The sequence below is a fragment of the Heterodontus francisci genome, chromosome 41, assembly GCF_036365525.1.
Source record: "Heterodontus francisci isolate sHetFra1 chromosome 41, sHetFra1.hap1, whole genome shotgun sequence".
Lineage (NCBI taxonomy): Eukaryota > Metazoa > Chordata > Chondrichthyes > Heterodontiformes > Heterodontidae > Heterodontus > Heterodontus francisci.
In genome coordinates, this window is record NC_090411.1 from 36,809,644 (window position 1) to 36,827,801 (window position 18,158).

The window sequence follows — 18,158 nt, forward strand, 5'->3', positions numbered from 1 at the left end:
TATCAACCAGCAAGTCTTTGGCTGTGGGAGGAAACCGGAGCACCCGGAGAAAACCCACGCAGTCACAGGGAGAACTTGCAAACTCCACACAGGCAGTACCCAGAATTGAACCCGGGTCGCTGGAGCTGTGAGGCTGCGGTGCTGACCACTGCGCCGCCCCAGGCCATTTGGCCCAACTTGTTTATGTTTATGCTCTACATGAGCCTTCTTCCACTCTAATTAGCTTTTCCCACCTGTCCCTATATCACCCTAATTCACCCCCCACATGTATAGTGTCATGCTAGGCCCCACCTGCCAAGAACGAGGCAAATTAATTTTGTCATGAACACTGATTTTAAACTGTTACTGGAGTTAAGAAACGACTTGTTAAACAGATCAGCCGTGGCTGGAAAAGGCATTTGCATATTAACAGACAGTATTTGGCAGGACAAAGCAGCCATTCCCTGACACATTCAACCCACAATGGACTTTTGATCACCAGACATTGAAGGTGGGGGAGCTCGCATTCCAGGTTGACTGCTAAGATGGCCGAATACACAAATGGACATGGTCAAACCAGTTCGTCACATGACTATCTTGCTGGGCAACCTGAGTTTTTTGAATTTGTACAAACAGTTTGGGCAGAAAGTTGTTTACTCCTGGACTGAGAAGATCTCTTTCCTGTCTACTTCCATCTCTTTCTCACAAGCTTCTGAATCCACTGAAGACACATGAACCCCGGTTTAAGAAGAATACTGGGCCCCAATGAAAAGCAAGTTCTACCTGCAATCAAGGACTCTACAGTGAGCTTGAAGAACCTCAACAACAACACTTCAGATATTGCCTCAAACCTTTCCACTTTATTTTTCTTCTGCTCTTTTCTGTCTCTATTTGCATGTGTGTATTGCATATGCATGCTAGCGTGGGGCAGGGTGTGTAATTGTAGACCCCTTTCTCACCTGGTTGCAACAATATGTATATTAATGGTCTTTGCTTCAAGTTCTCCATGTGACAGTGAGTTTTACAGTATCACACTCTGTAAAAATATTCCTTTAAAAGTCTTTATTTGATATGTTGGCGACTATCTTATATTAATGTCCGTTTGTTCTGGACTCACCCACAAATGGAAATAATTTCTCCACATTCACCCTATCAAACCCCTTCAACATTTTAAAGGTGTTGATCAGGTCTGGTCTTGGAGATCAACAACATCAAATCAGTGAAAGCATTAAAGACAGAAGATGTGAGGTCACAGTGGACTATCCTCCTGCCTCACACTCTCCGGGGGTCACAGATTAATAGAAGACAAGTGACAGCAGTGGATCTGGACACAACAGTCAATCACATCAGGAGACAAGAACAGAAAATGGCAGGAAAACAACAGAAGCAGCAGTTTTAACCTGTGAATGCATCAAACATTGCCTCCCACCCAGAGCCAGTGACTCCAGTCAGGGGCCAGTGACTTCCAGCTTTGTTAGTCCCAGTGACCTTTTCCAGATGCCAGTGAGATGCTCCACAGAATTTGACATGGAGGTGAGGTTTAACACTGTGATAAATTTGAGTCTATAGTTCTTGTGTCTATTCTCCATTGCCACACAGGAGCCATGGCCCAGACAGTGCAAATTGCCCTGTTCTCTTTCAGAGTCACTCTAATGAACTGTTGCATCCAGTATCGGACACCTATCCCTCATTCCCTGTGGGAGGCTTCTCTCTTTTCTTCCTCCTGCATGGTCCAGCTCCAATAGGGCTCAGGTTCTGGTGACTTCAGCAAATCGACAATCCCAATTGGGGGGATGGAAAGATCAAAGAGTGACCCTGCAACAAGGTCAGAGATGCAGAAGGCAAGAAAAAAATCACCACCTTCTAAAAATATGAAATTTTATCCAGTTTCAAAAACACCTGACCTGTCAGCTGTTAGAAGCCTGCAGCACATAAACACTAATCTGCAAAGTCTATGAAAAGCCAAGCAACCTCTGACCTCTCCAGACAAACTTCAATATTTACCCTGAGCAATGCAAGGCTGCCAAGGCCACTTTGTTTGGGAGCCCCTGCTGTTCACTAATTGGTCTGGTCCAGAGACACACACCAAACTCAATCAAACATCATTGGTCAAAGCAGCTGCTTCTATTCACCCTCAGGTCCCTCTGTGATCAGTTCCTCTCACAATCAGTCCTACACTCAAATCTCTAACCCCATATCCAACAACACAAACAATTGTTTATCTGTTGTCAATCTGCACAAAGTGAGGGGTTGGTGCTGGAAATAGCAAATTCTTATTACAGCATCAAACACTCCCAGGACAGGTACAGCACGGGGGTTAGATACAGAGTAAAGCTCCCTCTACACTGTCCCCATCAAACACTCCCAGGACAGGTACAGCACAGGGGTTAGATACAGAGTAAAGCTCCCTCTACACTGTCCCCATCAAACACTCCCAGGACAGGTACAGTACAGGGGTTAGATACAGAGTAAAGCTCCCTCTACACTGTCCCATCAAACACTCCCAAGACAGGCTGACAGGCAGAGGAGTAGCCAAAGCCCCCGGGATGCCCCTCACTGTGGGTGACGAGGGGGCTCGGGAGTGCGGAGCGCTCCTGGCCGAGCTAACCCCCCACTCAGCCGGAACTGCTCATCAGACCCAGGTCCTGAAACCCTCCTCGGGAGCCAATCCCGCGCAATCCGAGCCGCCTCTCGGAAATGTCCTCCGTGACATTCCACACCGCGCGATGGATTTCCTGTACGGGCTGCTCCTGCACACTCTCCACTTACCTGGCACAGTGGTGCAGTAGTTAGCACCGCAGCCTCACAGGTCCAGCGACCTGGGTTCGGTTCTGGGTACTGCCTGTGCGGACTTTGCAAGTTCTCCCTATGACCACGTGGGTTTTCACTGGGTGCTCTGGTTTCCTGCCAAAGACTTGCAGGCTGATAGATAAATTGGCCATTGTAAATTGCCCCTAGTGTAGGTAGGTGGTAGGAGAATGGTGGGGATGTGGTAGGGAATATGGGACTAATGTAGGATTAGTATAAATGGCTGGTTGTTGGTCAGCACAGACTCGGTGGGCCGAAGGGCCTGTTTCAGTGCTGTATCACTCTATAACATTCTCCATACTTGCCATCATCTGCTGCCTGGACACACCGTGGCGGTCCCTGTTGCCATCTGGCGATGAGGGGAAACCCCAGTGGAGGTCTTTTTAAGTGGGAGTCCTCCCCCTTTACATTGAGGACCTGGGCTGGAGGGTGCTGCACAGGGCAGTCCTGTGCAATCGTCTTTTAAGTAGGTTCACAGACTCCGAAGCCGCCTGTAATTTCTGCAGCCTGGATAAGTCTGTGTTCCATGTTTATATGGAATATGTGAGGTTGCAGCCCCTGTTCGAGTATTTAAAGGGGCTACTCCTCAGGTTTTGGCTTCACTTCAGCCCTACGCTCCTGATCTTTGGGCACCCGGTGCGGAGAGGCGTGGGCCGGGAGGAGGATCTCCTCGTCGGTCTGCTCCTGGGCCTGGCCAAGGTGGTATTTCACAGGTCCTGGCTGCGGGCTGTCGGGGGGTCCGTCCTCCTTGATTGCCTGCCCCTCTCCCGCGGTAATGTTCGTGCCCGGGTGTCCCTGGAGAAGGAGCATGCGGTGTCCGCCGGTACGCTTGAGGCCTTCCGCGACCGGTGGGCACCGCAGGGTCTGGAGTGCATTGTTGATGCTGAAAATACTATTTTAATTTGAGTTTCTGTTTTATTTATTCAATTTTAATTTAAAATGTGTATACAGGGGGCCTGGGGAATAAAGGCCACCTGTAAAAAAAAAACGGAGTTAAATACAGAGTAAAGCTCCTTCTACCCCAGCCTCAAAACTGTTCCAACAGCCACAACTACACTAATGGGACACTCACTGTCTGATGGACTGTCTGAGTTTACCCACCTAGGTTGGTGCATTGCCCTCAGTCATGTGTAACAGGGACTGCCTGTGCTTCTTAGGAAGAGATAATAATGAAGATCTAATGTAAATACATTGAGTGGATGGATCAGTGGAAGTGTTGTGGTTATGTTGGAGCAGGAGCTTGACCCAGTATTGCCAGCAGGCAGCTCCAAGCATTTGTGTTTGAGTTGCAACAATGCACTGACATCTTGTGTTCAAATAGGGAAACTATTCACAACACCCCAGCAAGCAGACACAGGCAGAGTAGGCAGGGGTGGGGTTGCAGGGCAGGGGGAGAGCAGAGCATGGCTGGGTGGAGAGGAGACAGACAGGGTTGTTTTAATTCATTCATGGGATGTGGGCGTCACTGGCCAGGCCAGCATTTATTGCCCATCCCTAATTGCCCTTGAGAAGCTGGTGGTGAGCTACCTTCTTGAACCGCTGCAGTCCATGCGGGGTAGGTAGACCCACAGTGCTGTTAGGAAGGGAGTTCCAGGATTTTGACCTAGCGACAGTGAAGGAACGGCGATATAGTTCCAAGTCAGGGTGGTGTGTGACTTGGAGGGGAACTTGCAGGTGGTGATGTTCCCATGTATTTGCTGCCCTTGTCCTTCTAGGTGGTAGAGGTCACGGGTTTGTAAGGTGCTGTCTAAGGAGCCTTGGCGCGTTGCTGCAGTACATCTTGTAAATGATACACACTGCTGCCACTGTGCGTTGGTGGTGGAGGGAGTTAATGTTTGTGGATGGGCTGCCAATCAAGCGGGCTGCTTTGTCCTGGATGGTGTCGAGCTTCTTGAGTGTTGTTGGAGCTGCACCCATCCAGGCAAGTGGACAGTATTCCATCACACTCCTGACTTGTGCCTTGTAGATGGTGGACAGGCTTTGGGGAGTCAGGAGGTGAGTTACTCGCTGCAGGATTCCGAGCCTCTGACCTGCTCTTGTAGCCACGATATTTATATGGCTACTCCAGTTCAGTTTCTGGTCAATGGTAGCCCCAAGGATGTTGATAGTGGGGGATTCAGCGATGGCAATGCTGGTGAATGTCAAGGGGAGATGGTTAGATTCTCTCTTGTTGGAGATGGTCATTGCCTGGGTCTTGTATGGCGCAAATGTTACTTGCCACTTATCAGCCCAAGCCTGGATATTGTCCAGGTCTTGCTGCATTTCTACACTGACTGCTTCAATATCTGAGGAGTCGTGAATGGTGCTGAACATTGTGCAATCATCAGCGAACATCCCCTTATGACTGAAGGAAGGTAATTGATGAAGCAGCTGAAGATGGTTGGGCCTAGGACACTACCCTGAGGAACTCCTGCAGTGATGTCCTGGAGCTCAGATGAGGGTGAATCAGGGTTGGGCAAGAAACAGTTTTATGCCTGAGGAGGTAAATACATGAGAACACAAGCTAACAGAAGGGAATTGACAGAAATACACAGAAAGGGATGGGGTAATGATGTGACAAGAGTACCGGGCACAATAAAATTGGATGTGAAAGCATGAACTGTGATGTCCCACAGTCAGACTGAAAGTGAAAGTATTGATTACACAGAAACATTAACACTTTGAAACAAATGTCTGCAATGACTGTAAAGAGAACAGGGTAATTTTATCAAAAAATGTCAGCTCCAAAGGTAGAGGTAGAGGGATGGGCAATAAATTCTGACAGCGATACCCACAGTGATGCCATATACTGTGAATGAATAAAAAAAGACATAGATGACCAAAACAAGGAGAGACCAGATAATCCCATCACCAATCTACTAAACCCTATCACTGGGAAGCTGCCTGTTTACAGAAGGAGGGAGGTGTGCATGGCCTGTAAAGCATCAAACAACACCAAGTAGACGGGGCATTGGTCTGTTGAGGAAACATGACAAAGTGAGTCTGTGCCAGGTGTCAGGATATTTGAAGGATTTTAGCGCAACCCTGTTCTACATAGCACTTTCCAAATTTCAGCAATTTTCCTCCTGGCCTTGTAGGAAATCATTCCTTGATGGTTTCCCCTCAGAGACCCCCAGGTGTGATCCCAGTTGTGGGCTTTGCTCTGAGTAAATTGGAATAAACGACTGGCAGATTGAGGGAACAATGGGATGGCTTTAAAGAGGAGATGGTTCAGGTACATTCCCACGAGGGGGAAAGGAAGGACAAATAAAGCCAGAGCTCCGTGGATGATGAAAGAGAGAGAAAGAGAAAGATGAATCAGAAAAAGAGAGTGTATGACAGATGTCAGGTGGAGAATACAAGTGAGAACCAGGTTGAATATAGAAAGTTCAGAGGGGAAGTGAAAAATGAAATGAGTATGAGTAGAGACTGGCAAATAACAAAGGGGAATCCAAAAGACTCCTATAGGCATATAAATAGTAAGAGGGTGACAAAAGGAGAGGGGCCAATTAGGTTGCATGGAGGCATGACTGAGGTACTAAATGAGTACTTTGCATCTGTCTTTACCAAGGAAGTAGACACTGCCAAAGTCACAGTGAAAGAGGAGGTGGTTGAGGCCTACTTTAGGTTGGGAAAACGAACCCGACCGTAACACCGTGGACCCGAGCCCGACCCGGCCCGAGTCCCTCCGCTTTTGCCCCAAGCCCGACCCGACCTGAGCCCACCCCAACTCAACTCGACCCTACCCGAGCCTCAGCCGGCCATCCGTTTACTTACCTCCCGACTTGGAACCTTCACGAAGCTGCCGCGCATGCGTGATGATGTCATAGTGATGTCACTCGCTCACTGCGCAGACTCAGTTTCGTCCCGAACTCCCAGCTCAGGTAAGTTTTTTTATTTTTAATACTTACCAGAACAGCACTGACCCTGCGTGTCCGGCCCGACCCGACTTGACTTGGACTCGGCCCAACCCGACCCGAGCCTGAAAGCCGGACCCGACCCGACTCGCACCTGTCGGGTAGCAGGCCTCTAGGATGGACTAAAAATTGATCAAGAGGAGGCATTGAAAAGGTTGGTTGTACTTAAAAGTTGATAAGTCACCAGGACTGGATCAGATGTATCCAGGCATGATGAGGGAAGTAAGGTTTGAAATGTGGAGGTACTGGCCATAATCTTCCAATCCTCCTTACATACAGGGACGGTACCAGAGGACTGTAGATTTGCAAATGTTACATCCTTGTACAAAAAAAGGGTGTAAGGACAAGCCCAACAACTACAGGCCAGTCAGTTTAACCTTGGTGGTGGGAAAGCTTTTAGAAACGATAATTGAGGGCAAAATTAAGTCACTTGGAGAAATGTGGATTAATTAAGGAAAGTCAGTATGGATTTGTTAAGGGCAAATCGTGTTTAGCTAACTTGCTAGACACCATAGACAAGGAAGTGAACAATAGGCTTTCAAAAGTAAACAGTACATTCAGCAGACTCTACAAACGTGTGTGAAGCAACCTCAGAGCACAGACCAAACTCAAAGTGTGCAAAACCATAGTCCTCACCACCCTTCTGTATGGCACCGAGTCATGGGTCCTATACCGCCGTCATGTACGCCTTCTAGAGCAATTCCATCAGCACTGCCTCCACAGCATCTTCAAGATCCGTTGGCAGGAACGCATCACAAACATTGAAATCCTGGAAACAGCCGACATCACCATCGAGGCCATCCTCCGTCAAAGCCAACTGCGTTGGGTGGGTCACGTTCCCGGATGGACGACAGTCGCCTGCCCAAGATCGTGTTGTATGGAGATCAGACCACTGGTAACAGGAACAGAGGGGCCACATGCAAATGTTTCAAGGACTCCTTGAAGAAGTCCCTCTCTGTGTGCCACATCGACCATCGCCATTGGGAAGCACAGGCCATAGATCGTGATGCCTGGAGATGCCACATCAGGAGGGCTACAGCCACCTTTGCAACTGAGCGAAGAACCAGCATGAAAGAGAAAAGGAGAAGGATAGATCCAATTGCCCCCAGCAGCAACTACTCTTCACTTGTACCCGCTGTGAGAGAATCTGCTGGTTATGGATAGGCCTGACTAACCACCAGTGGGCTGTAACCAATGACTACAACCTTCCCAAAATCTTCATCCATGAAGAGATGCTGAGAGTTTTTGATGCAGTAACAGAGAGGGTTGATGAGAGTAATGTGGTGTATATGGACTTCCAAAAGGCATTTGATGAACTGCCACATAACAGGCTTGAGCAAAGTTAGACCTCACAGAGTAAAAGGGACTGTTGCAGCATGGATATGAAAATGGCTGAGTGACAGGAAAGAGAGAGTAGTGATGAAGGGTCATTTTTTGGACTGGAGGAAGGTACACAGTGGGATTCCCCAGGGGTCGATGTTAGGACCCCTGCTTTTCCTGATATATATTAATGACCTAGCCAATGAAATTTAGTGCAAATATAAAATAAATGGTACAATTCTAAAGTGGGTGTAGGAGCAGAGAGACCCAGTTGTACACGGTGCACAAATCATGGTGGCAGAACAGGTTGAGAAAGTGGTTCATAAAACATATGGGATCCTGGGCTTTATAAACAGAGGCAGAAGAAGAATATCTGAAATAAAAACAGAAAGTGCTGGAAAAACTCAACAGGCCTGGCAGCATCTGTGGTGAGAGAGAGAGAGAAACAGAGTGAATGTTAATAAAAACTCTCTGTGAGAGAGAGAAGGTTTCAGCCTCTGTGACCATTGGTGAAAGGGGGTTTGGGGAGGGGGGGTGTGGGGGAGGGGGGTGTGGGGAAGGGGGGTGTGGGGAAGGGGGGTTTGGGGAGGGGGGTTTGGGGGGGGGTGGGGAAGGGGGTTTGGGGGGGGTGGGGAGGGGGGGGGTTTGGGGAGGGGGGTTTGGGGGGGGTGGGGAAGGGGGTTTGGGGGGGGGTGGGGAAGGGGGTTTGGGGGGGGGGTTTGGGAAGGGGGGGGGTTTGGGGGAGGGGGGTGTGGGGGAGGGGGGTTTGGGGGAGGGGGGTTTGGGGGGGGGTTGGGGTTTGGGAGGGGGGTGTGGGGGAGGGGGGTTTGGGGAAGGGGGGTTGGGGTTTGGGAGGGGGGTGTGGGGGAGGGGGGTTTGGGGAAGGGGGGTTGGGGTTTGGGAGGGGGGTGTGGGGGAGGGGGGTTTGGGGAAGGGGGGTTGGGGGGGGTGTGGGGGAGGGGGGTTTGGGGAAGGGGGGTTTGGGGGGGGGGGTTGGGGTTTGGGAGGGGGGTTTGGGGGAGGGGGGTTTGGGGGAGGGGGGTTTGGGGAAGGGGGGTTGGGGGGGGTTTGGGGGGGTTGGGGTTTGGGAGGGGGGTTTGGGGGAGGGGGGTTTGGGGGAGGGGGGTTTGGGGAAGGGGGGTTTGGGGAAGGGGGGTTTGGGGGGGGGGGTTGGGGTTTGGGGGAGGGGGGTTTGGGGGAGGGGGGTTTGGGGAAGGGGGTTTGGGGAAGGGGGGTTGGGGTTTGGGAGGGGGGTGTGGGGGAGGGGGGTTTGGGAAGGGGGGGGTTTGGGGGGGGGTTTGGGGGGGTAACAGTCCCAGGATCAGCAGACGGACGGGATGCGGCCACTCCAGCTTGTTCCAGAGCCCAGCGGGAAGTGCAGGTGAGAGAGAGAGAGAAACAGAGTGAATGTTAATAAAAACTCTCTGTGAGAGAGAGAAGGTTTCAGCCTCTCTGACCATTGGTGAAAGGGGCGGGAAGAGCAGCTGAGTGACCGGGGAAGCGGGATGAGGAAGCGGAGAGTTTTTGCTGATTCACTGGTGGTTTTCCAAAGGGAATCGGATAATGATGTGGGAGAATTTCCAGGCGGGACAGGGGGAGAGGCCGAGCTCCTGCTGCAGGGAGCGGGTATAGACAGGACAGGCCGAAGGGCCTCCGCGGATTCTGATTGGATCAGGAGGAGCCGCGAACGTCAGCTTGGGGTTTCCGGTGACGACACGAAAGGGAGGGGCTTCCGGTGACGACACGAAAGGGCGGAGCTTCCCTGTGACGACTAGAAAGGGAGGGGCTATGCGCGCTGCTGATTGGATGAAGGTGACGTCAGCGCGTGGTATAAAAGCGCTGATTCGGAGCGGGAGCGGCATTTACCACAGAGACATCTAGAATAAAATTAAATAGAGAGAGAGTTTGTAAAGAGATCATATAGAGATCATATAGACAGAGAGAGATCATATAGAGATCATATAGAGATCATATAGACAGAGAGAGATCATATAGAGATCATATAGACAGAGAGAGATCATATGTAAATATAGGGAGCGAGCCAGACCCCCGGAGACACTGAGACAGACCATGACCGACACCCGCACTCGGAGCCAAACCGACAGCGAGAGCCCGCAACTCGGCAGCACAACCTCCCGGATCCCGCTGGAGACCGGCTGAGCGACACCAACAGGTACCCGGGGCTGGGGGTAAGGAGGGGGGTAAGGAGGGGGGAATGGGACCCTGGGGTAGTGGGATTGCTGGCACAGACTGGATGGGTTGAATGGCCACCAGTGCTGGTGACTCAGTGAATGGCCTCTTTCTGTGCTGTGATTCTGGGGTCTCTGACATGGTTCTGCTGCTGGAATTATTAAGACATTTCCTCTTTTCTCTTCTAGTTAAATCTTGCTTTCCCTGGGCAATGCCAGTTTTGATGGCTCTGAATTTTTCCCAGATGGGAGTTTCCAGTTGCTGTGAATTCACTGCTGTGGGAGACAACGTTTCACTTCCCTTCTGTGTGCTGACTGTATCTGTGGCTTTGGCAGAGATGGTGCAGAAGAAGAGCCTCAGTCACCAACCACATGGTCAGGGCAGCAAGGTCATGGTGAGTGTGGGAAGCAAAGAGACCAACTTTCACCTTAACAGGAATCCTCTTGACCCCCTGTCCTGGAGCAGGACAGAAGACCCACTTCACTCTCAGATTCTAACCAGAAACAACTGGTGGATGGGTGAAGGAGACAAGATGGCCACCCAATCTGACCAGAGTACAGTCCTGTCCACTTGCACAAATCCACTCATTCTGTCAATGATTTCACCAGCCATGGACAGTACTGGCTGGTCATTGGAGCAGGAGGATGCACAGGCACTTGCTGATCAGCTTAGTGACCCTGAGGAGGATGATGCAGTGTCCATAGACTGGTCCATCACTAGTGAAGATGATTCATCAGATGGCAAACAAGAGAATGATGAAAGTGACCTTTGGGACTCCTTTTTTGAACATGACCCTTACAATCCCATGAATTTTTCAGCCTCTACTGGGCACATGAATAAAATTGACAAGGAGGAAAAGGATGATTCATCAAGTCAGTTTGAAACTGAAAATGACAAACTGTGGGACTCCTTTTTTCAAAGCACTGATCCTTTTAACCCGTTAAATTTCTCTGCTTGCACTGACACTTGTGCATCCACTGACAAAGGAATAAAGAATGGAGTCCAGAGTACTGAGGTGTTGGAGGCAACAGCAGACAGTCCTGGTCTGAGACATAAAACATACCTCTGTGAAGATGAAGACTACTCCCCACCAATGGTGAAACAAGAAGCCTGCAAGACTGAACAGAAAACTATCAAAAAGGTGGGTTTTAGTGATGAAAGGGGCTTTTAATTTTGTCTAGTGGGTTATCACCTGGATTTATCCTTTTTAAGACTCGAGGTGCTGCTGTAGCTGTTAGTGACCTGTGTCTATGGAACTGGATGAATCTTGTGGCAAGTCATTAAAATGTCCTTGTCTATTCCTGTCTCCAGCATTTCCTACTGGAACTCTCCTCCCCAGCTGCTTACAACTGGGAGGAATGTCTGTGGAACACTTCTTGCCTCCTGGTGGGGTAGTGGGGAGTAAGACATTTCCTACAGGAAGGGCTGATATTGGAAAATATTTGTAACAGGTCTGAGTGCGTAAAGGGAGGTGCCTGGATATGTGACTCAGCTGCTTAATGGCCCTGATGCAATGTTTTATTAGTAAGCTCCTTACTGCTGGAGTGACTCAGCTGAAGAGAGGAGGCATAAATGGGTCATTTTCTGGTTGGCAAGATGTAACAAGTAGTGTGCTGCAGGGATCTGTGCTGGGGCCTCAACTTTTTACAATTTATATAAATGACTTAGATGAAGGGACCGAAGGTATGGTTGCTAAATTTGCTGATGACATAAAGATAGGTAGGCAAGTAACTTGTGAAGAGGACATAAGTGGCTACAAAGGGATATGGATAGGTTAAGTTGGTGGGCAAAGACCTGGCAAATGGAGTATAATGTGGGAAAATGTGAAATTCTCCACTTTGGCAGGAAGAATTTTTTTTAAAATATCTAAATGCTGAGATGCAGAGAGATCTGGGTGTCCTAGTACATGAATTGCAAAAGTTGATGTGAAGGTATAGCAAGTAATTAGGAAAGCTAATAAAATGTTATTATTTATTGCGAGGGGAATTGAATACAAAAGTAGGGAGGTTCTGCTTCAGTTATACAGAGCATTAGTGAGACCACATCTGGAGTACTGTGTACGGTACTGGTCTCCTTATTTAAGGAAGGATGTAAATGTGGTGGAAGCAGTCTTCTTTGGCCTCCTTGTCTCGAGACAATGGGTAAGTGCCTGGAGGTGGTCAGTGGTTTGTGCAGCAGCGCCTGGAGTGGCTATAAAGGCCAATTCTAGAGTGACAGGCTCTTCCACAGGTGCTGCAGAGAAATTTGGTTGTCGGGGCTGTTACACAGTTGGCTCTCCCCTTGCGCTTCTGTCTTTTTTCCTGCCAACTGCTAAGTCTCTTCGACCCGCCACACTTTAGCCCCGCCTTTATGGCTGCCCGCCAACTCTGGCAATCACTGGCAACTGACCCCCATGACTTGTGATCAATGTCACAGGACTTCATGTCGCGTTTGTTGACGTCTTTAAAGCGGAGACATGGATGGCCGGTGGGTCTGATACCAGTGACGAGCTCGCAGTGAAGCAGTACAGAGAAGGTTTACTAGCCTAATACTTGGAATGGGCAGGTTGTCTTATGTGGAAAGGTTTGTCAGGCTAGGCTTGTGTCTACTGGTGTTAAGAGTAAGGGGTGACATGATTGAAACGTAAAAGATTCTGAGGGGTCTTGACAGGGTGGATGTGGAAAGGATGTTTCCCCTTGTGGGACAATGTAGAACTCGGTCACTGTTTTAAACAAAAAGGGGTCGCCCATTTAAGACAGATGAGAATTTTTTTTGAGTGTCTTTGCTTCCACTGCCGTTTGAGGAAGAGAATTCTAGCGTCTTTGAATCTTAAGGCAGAGGAAGAGATTCTTGATAAAACAAGGGGGTGGAAGGTTATTGCGGTGGGTGGGAATGTGGAGTAATCAGTTCATCCATGAACTTATTGAATGGCAGAGCAGGCTCGAGGGGTTGAGTGGCCTACTCAATGTATGTTCACGTGATAAAGCCATGATTGTCTGTAATAATTGTAAACGGCGTGTCTGCCCACATTGGAGACTTCCTGATTAGTGACCAGAAGCATGTGCTGACTCATACATGACCTTTGCAGCACAGCCTGGGAGTGGGGTTTTTCTGTTTCGATTGAAGTGGCCAGGCCCAGGTGTGAGCAGTAAGGTTGTCTCATTCCAGCTGCTGAACGTCAAGACAGTTCATAAAGTGACCATTATATTCTGCTCCTCTTCCTGCAGGTCCGATTCTCCCCTGTGGTTACAGTGCACCCAATGATTGTGTGGGATTTTGCCTATCGAGCTGCACGGAAGTGTCTATGGGAACAGCATGCACGAGACCGCAGCAGATTCCAGCGTCGTATTGCTGAGACTGAAGCAGTGATTGGCTCCTGTTTGGAGCAGAGGCACAGGCGTGCTGTGTGGATGAAGATTTATGATGAGGCATTCCAGCAAAATGGCCAAAGCTGTGATATTTAAACCACAAACACATTACCAAAGGCAAACACTAAAAAAGTTTCTTGTGTAACTCCAGATACTCAGTCAGTGGGTGAGGACACCACGCAGACTCGTCTGTACTTTTTCAATGCACTGCAGTTTCAAGTTGATAGATTTTTATAAAATCTAATTGTTAATGGAGTCTCCAACTTCTTCAATGCAAAATAATTCTTCAAATTGTGGCTTTATTTCTAATTTATACAGACTGGGAGAGATTGGATTGTAATTTGGACACTGCTGCCCCTGTTCAGCTTACTGGACAATGTAGAGTTTATTTAATTTTTTAATAAAATTTCTTCTACCTAAAGAAGGATGCTGTGATGCAGCTGTTCGGGTACTTGTCTTTGAAGGAAATTTGACACAGGGTGGGGTGTCTGAATGGGAATCTCATTAGGTGGTCTTGGTCCTACGCTGCCACATAAAGAGCAGGGAAAACTGTGCTGGCTTTGCTCACTGGTTTCAGTTGTTTCTTGATCAGGAGTCTGTTGCTCATGATTGCTTGTTTAATTAGTTCCACATTCCATTAATAATGAGCCTTACTCCTGTCCCAGTCTCACTTTATTTTACAAATATTCATTAATCAACACACACAATTCTCAGCCTGACATTAAAATTGTAAAGTAAGGTGCTTTTTTAAAAAAAAATGTTTTTTACTTATTGTGCACAATTCAGAACCCCCCTCCCCTGGTGAAAGCTGGGAGGCAGAGGCCCCCCCCTCCCAAAAGTGGCTTCTCACTAGCAGAGGTACTGTGGGCCTGAAGCTCCTTTTGCAGAATTTACACTGCTGCAATTTACAACATTATCTGTGTGCAGAGTTTAAATTCATTTCTAGAATATTCTGGAACATTGAGTGAAGCAGGCACAGCAAAGGGAATGAGGAAAGAGTCAGAGCTCATTACATTGCAATATTCTCCAGCACATCAAGTAGTTTATTACATCACCACTGCTGTCCCTTCCCACAACTGACCTGGGACCTTCCCCTGTGGACCTGAACTCTCAGTAGGAGGAACATTGTAATATTCTAAACTATAAAGACACAAGCAACTCTGACTCAATATATTGTACAACTGGGTCACAAACTGAAATGAAATTCTTTAAAAAGGATGAAGACCCTGATTAATTGGACTCAGATCCTGCTGTGTTTGTCAGTAGTTTGCAGTTACTGTGAAGGGTCAGCTGCTTCAGACTGCTTCTCCCCAGGGGCTGCAGCTTGGTGGCTGGGTGCACGGGCCAGTGTTTCCACTTCAGGCTGTACCTGGGCCGGCTCATTGACTGGAGCTTGGACATCTGAAAGAGCCAGAATCAGAACAGGTTTACTAGAGACACAACAATAAATGCTCAATATTCAAAGACCTCAGCCACAAAAACCAGTTGTGTTTCCTGCTGAAGGGATCAGGAGGCCGTGTGCTGAAGTTATTATAGAATCTCCAGCATTACCCCCACCTCTGATCCCAATACTAAACCAATCCACTTATTGGTGACTGGGTGTCAACCCAAATCACAAGTTATATTCTGTTGTCAGCACTGCCAGAAGGAAGGAAACCAGCTGTCCTTACCTGCTCTGGGCCTGTATGTGACTCCAGTCCCACATCAATGGGACTGACTAACTGCCCTCTGAAGTCGCCCAACAAACTTCTTAGTTTCAGGGCAACTGGATGAGCAATAAACCCATATCCCAGGAGAACACAGTAACTGGGGTGAAGGGGAAACAATATACGATGACATCAATTGATGTAAAGTTATGTTAAACCACACATGTAGCACTGTGCACCGTTCTGGTTTCAGAATTACAAACAGGATATAGTAACACTGGAGAAGTTGCAAAAAATGATACACAAGTATGATACCAGAACTAACAGGGTACAACTATGAGGAGAGAATGAAATGGCTGAGGGGCTCTTTTCTCTAGGAAAGAGAAGGCTGACTTGATGGAGGTCTTTATAATTATGAAAGAGTTCGATAGGGTAGACGTAGAGATGTTTCCACTTGCAGGGGAGACCAAATCCAGTGGCCATCAATATAAGATAGTCAATAAATCCAATAGGGAATTCAGGAGAAACATCTTTATCCAGAGAGTGGTGAGAATGTGGAACTCACTACCAAGGGAAGTGCTGAGGTGAATAGATACACTTAAGGGGAAGCTGGATAAACACGAGAGAGAAATAGAAGGATATGCTGATGCGGTGGAAGGAAAAACGTGCAGCACAAACACCAACATGGACCAGTTGGGGCAAAGGGCCTGTTTCTGTGCTGTACACTCAATGTCATCTTAGTTGGTATTTATTCATTGGTTTTCTCTGCCATTCAGTCATGAGGAGATTTCCATGTAATACAGGACTCCACAGTCTCAGAGGGACAGGATGCAGTTCTGCAAGACTGCTTAAATCCTGCTACAGACAGACATTGTACAGAGGAGACACCATTAGCCTCATTCCATAGAGGTTCACCTGGGTGCCCTCGTCCACCCCCGAACGTCATTCCTAGCGGGTGCCCTCACCCCCTCTCTCACATCCTTACCTGCAGGCGCCTCTGGGGGCTGGAACTTCAGCTCTCCTCCAGGACCAGACCGGGGGGCTTCGCCTTTCTGCTGGGATTTCTTCTGCTCCATCTGCAACAGGGCCTAGGATCACCAGTAGGAGAAAGAGGTCAGGTGTCAACCAGTCCAGTGCAGGTTAAACTAGTACAACCAAACAGGCATTGTAATCGATTCAACAGAGTCACAGAGCTTGCACTGGAGAGGAACAATTCGTATTCCTATTCAGAGATATTCCCCCAGCTGACAAATGCCAAGGCTAATGTCACACTGGCTCCCAAGTCCCACATCTGAGTCAGCTGATCTCAGCAGGGACATCAGTAGAGATGTTTCAATTGGCCTGAGGATCCTGGAGCTGGGAGGGAGGCAGGGGAAGGGGTTTAACTGGGCTACGGGCCTGGCTGTTGATCACTATCCAACAGCTGGTCAGGGCAGGAGAGGATTGGGTGTGATGCCCCTTCATTGTCAAATTGCGAAGCTGCGAGACTCTCATTGCCACTTGACCCAGGTACTGGAGTTCAGCATATGAAGGAGTTCATAGCTGTGGGAGGGGAGGATTCACTAACAAATACAGGCAACAGTTATTGTAATGCAGCCCCCCCACAACTCCCCTCCCAACCATCACCTGTTGATATTCTTTCTTCTGGGCATCCAGTTCACTTTGTCTCTGCTGCAAATCTTCATGCTCACGCCTCAGTTGCTCGACCTTTTGGTTCAGTTCTGCCTCCTGCTCAGTGAGCTCACGCTCATACTGCCGCAACTCCTCCTCTGTGTAAATCTGAGTCTCATCCAGCGTCTGTCCCCGTGAGAAAATAGGAGAGTCACTGGGCAGGGAGGCCACGAAGAAAAGACATAGCCTCGCATTCTCAACCCACGAAACCCGATGAGTACAATCTCCTGAACCTTAGACCAATCGCTTCCCCCGTCCAAAGCCGGCCAGGCGCCCACCGGCCCCGTCCCAAGCCGGCCAGGCGCCCACCGGCCCCGTCCCATGCCGGCCAGGCGCCCACCGGCCCCGTCCCAAGCCGGCCAGGCGCCCACCGGCCCCGTCCCAAGCCGGCCAGGCGCCCACCGGCCCCGTCCCAAGCCGGCCAGGCGCCCACCGGCCCCGTCCCAAGCCGGCCAGGCGCCCACCGGCCCCGTCCCAAGCCGGCCAGGCGCCCACCGGCCCCGTCCCAAGCCGGCCAGGCGCCCACCGGCCCCGTCCCAAGCCGGCCAGGCGCCCACCGGCCCCGTCCCAAGCCGGCCAGGCGCCCACCGGCCCCGTCCCAAGCCGGCCCGCCGCCCACCGGCCCCGTCCCAAGCCGGCCAGGCGCCCACCGCCCCCGTCCCAAGCCGGCCAGGCGCCCACCGCCCCCGTCCCAAGCCGGCCAGGCGCCCACCGCCCCCGTCCCAAGCCGGCCAGGCGCCCACCGCCCCCGTCCCAAGCCGGCCAGGCGCCCACCGCCCCCGTCCCAAGCCGGCCAGGCGCCCACCGGCCCCGTCCCAAGCCGGCCAGGCGCCCACCGGCCCCGTCCCAAGCCGGCCAGGCGCCCACCGGCCCCGTCCCAAGCCGGCCAGGCGCCCACCGGCCCCGTCCCAAGCCGGCCAGGCGCCCACCGCCCCAAGCCGGCCAGGCACCCCCCGCCCCCGTCCCAAGCCGGCCAGACGCCCACCGACCCCGTCCAAAGCCGGCCAGGCGCCCACCGCCCACGTCCAAAGCCGGCCAGATGCCCACCGCCCCCGTCCAAAGCCGGCCAGGCGCCCACCGGCCCCGTCCAAAGCCGGCCCAGGCGCCCACCGCCCAAAGCCGGCCAGACGCCCACCGCCCCCGTCCAAAGACGGCCCAGCCGCCCACTGCCCCCATCCAAAGCCGGCCCAGGCGCCCACCGCCCCAAGCCGGCCAGACGCCCACCGCCCCCGTCCAAAGCCGGCCAGACGCTGACCTCCCACTCCTCTGGCTCCAGGAATTCCTTCTTCTCTGTTGATTTT

At 50.5% G+C, this 18,158-nt stretch overlaps 1 protein-coding gene and 1 long non-coding RNA gene across 2 annotated transcripts in view; both read left to right on the plus strand.

The window, feature by feature from the left end:
• Positions 1-9,310: 9,310 nt before the first annotated feature.
• The window catches only part of LOC137353506 (uncharacterized), a 691,250-nt gene continuing 682,402 nt past the window's right edge, over positions 9,311-18,158 (plus strand). The window contains exon 1 of the long non-coding RNA XR_010969855.1: positions 9,311-9,384. This is a non-coding gene — a long non-coding RNA (uncharacterized lncRNA). The remainder of the gene's footprint in view (positions 9,385-18,158) is intronic.
• On the plus strand, positions 9,856-13,964 carry LOC137353498 (protein phosphatase 1 regulatory subunit 15B-like). The gene is made up of 3 exons (XM_068019850.1): positions 9,856-10,176; positions 10,382-11,334; positions 13,400-13,964. Exons 2-3 carry the CDS (start codon positions 10,405-10,407, stop codon positions 13,634-13,636), a joined length of 1,167 nt encoding a protein of 388 aa, XP_067875951.1. The 5' UTR covers positions 9,856-10,176; positions 10,382-10,404; the 3' UTR covers positions 13,637-13,964.

Bases quoted from the DNA above. Each gene is read 5' to 3' on its own strand.
- LOC137353498 (XM_068019850.1), top strand. From the start codon at position 10,405: ATGCCAGTTTTGATGGCTCTGAATTTTTCCCAGATGGGAGTTTCCAGT. The intron at 11,335-13,399 runs GTGGGTTTTAGT...CTCTTCCTGCAG, and splicing joins AACAGAAAACTATCAAAAAG to GTCCGATTCTCCCCTGTGGT.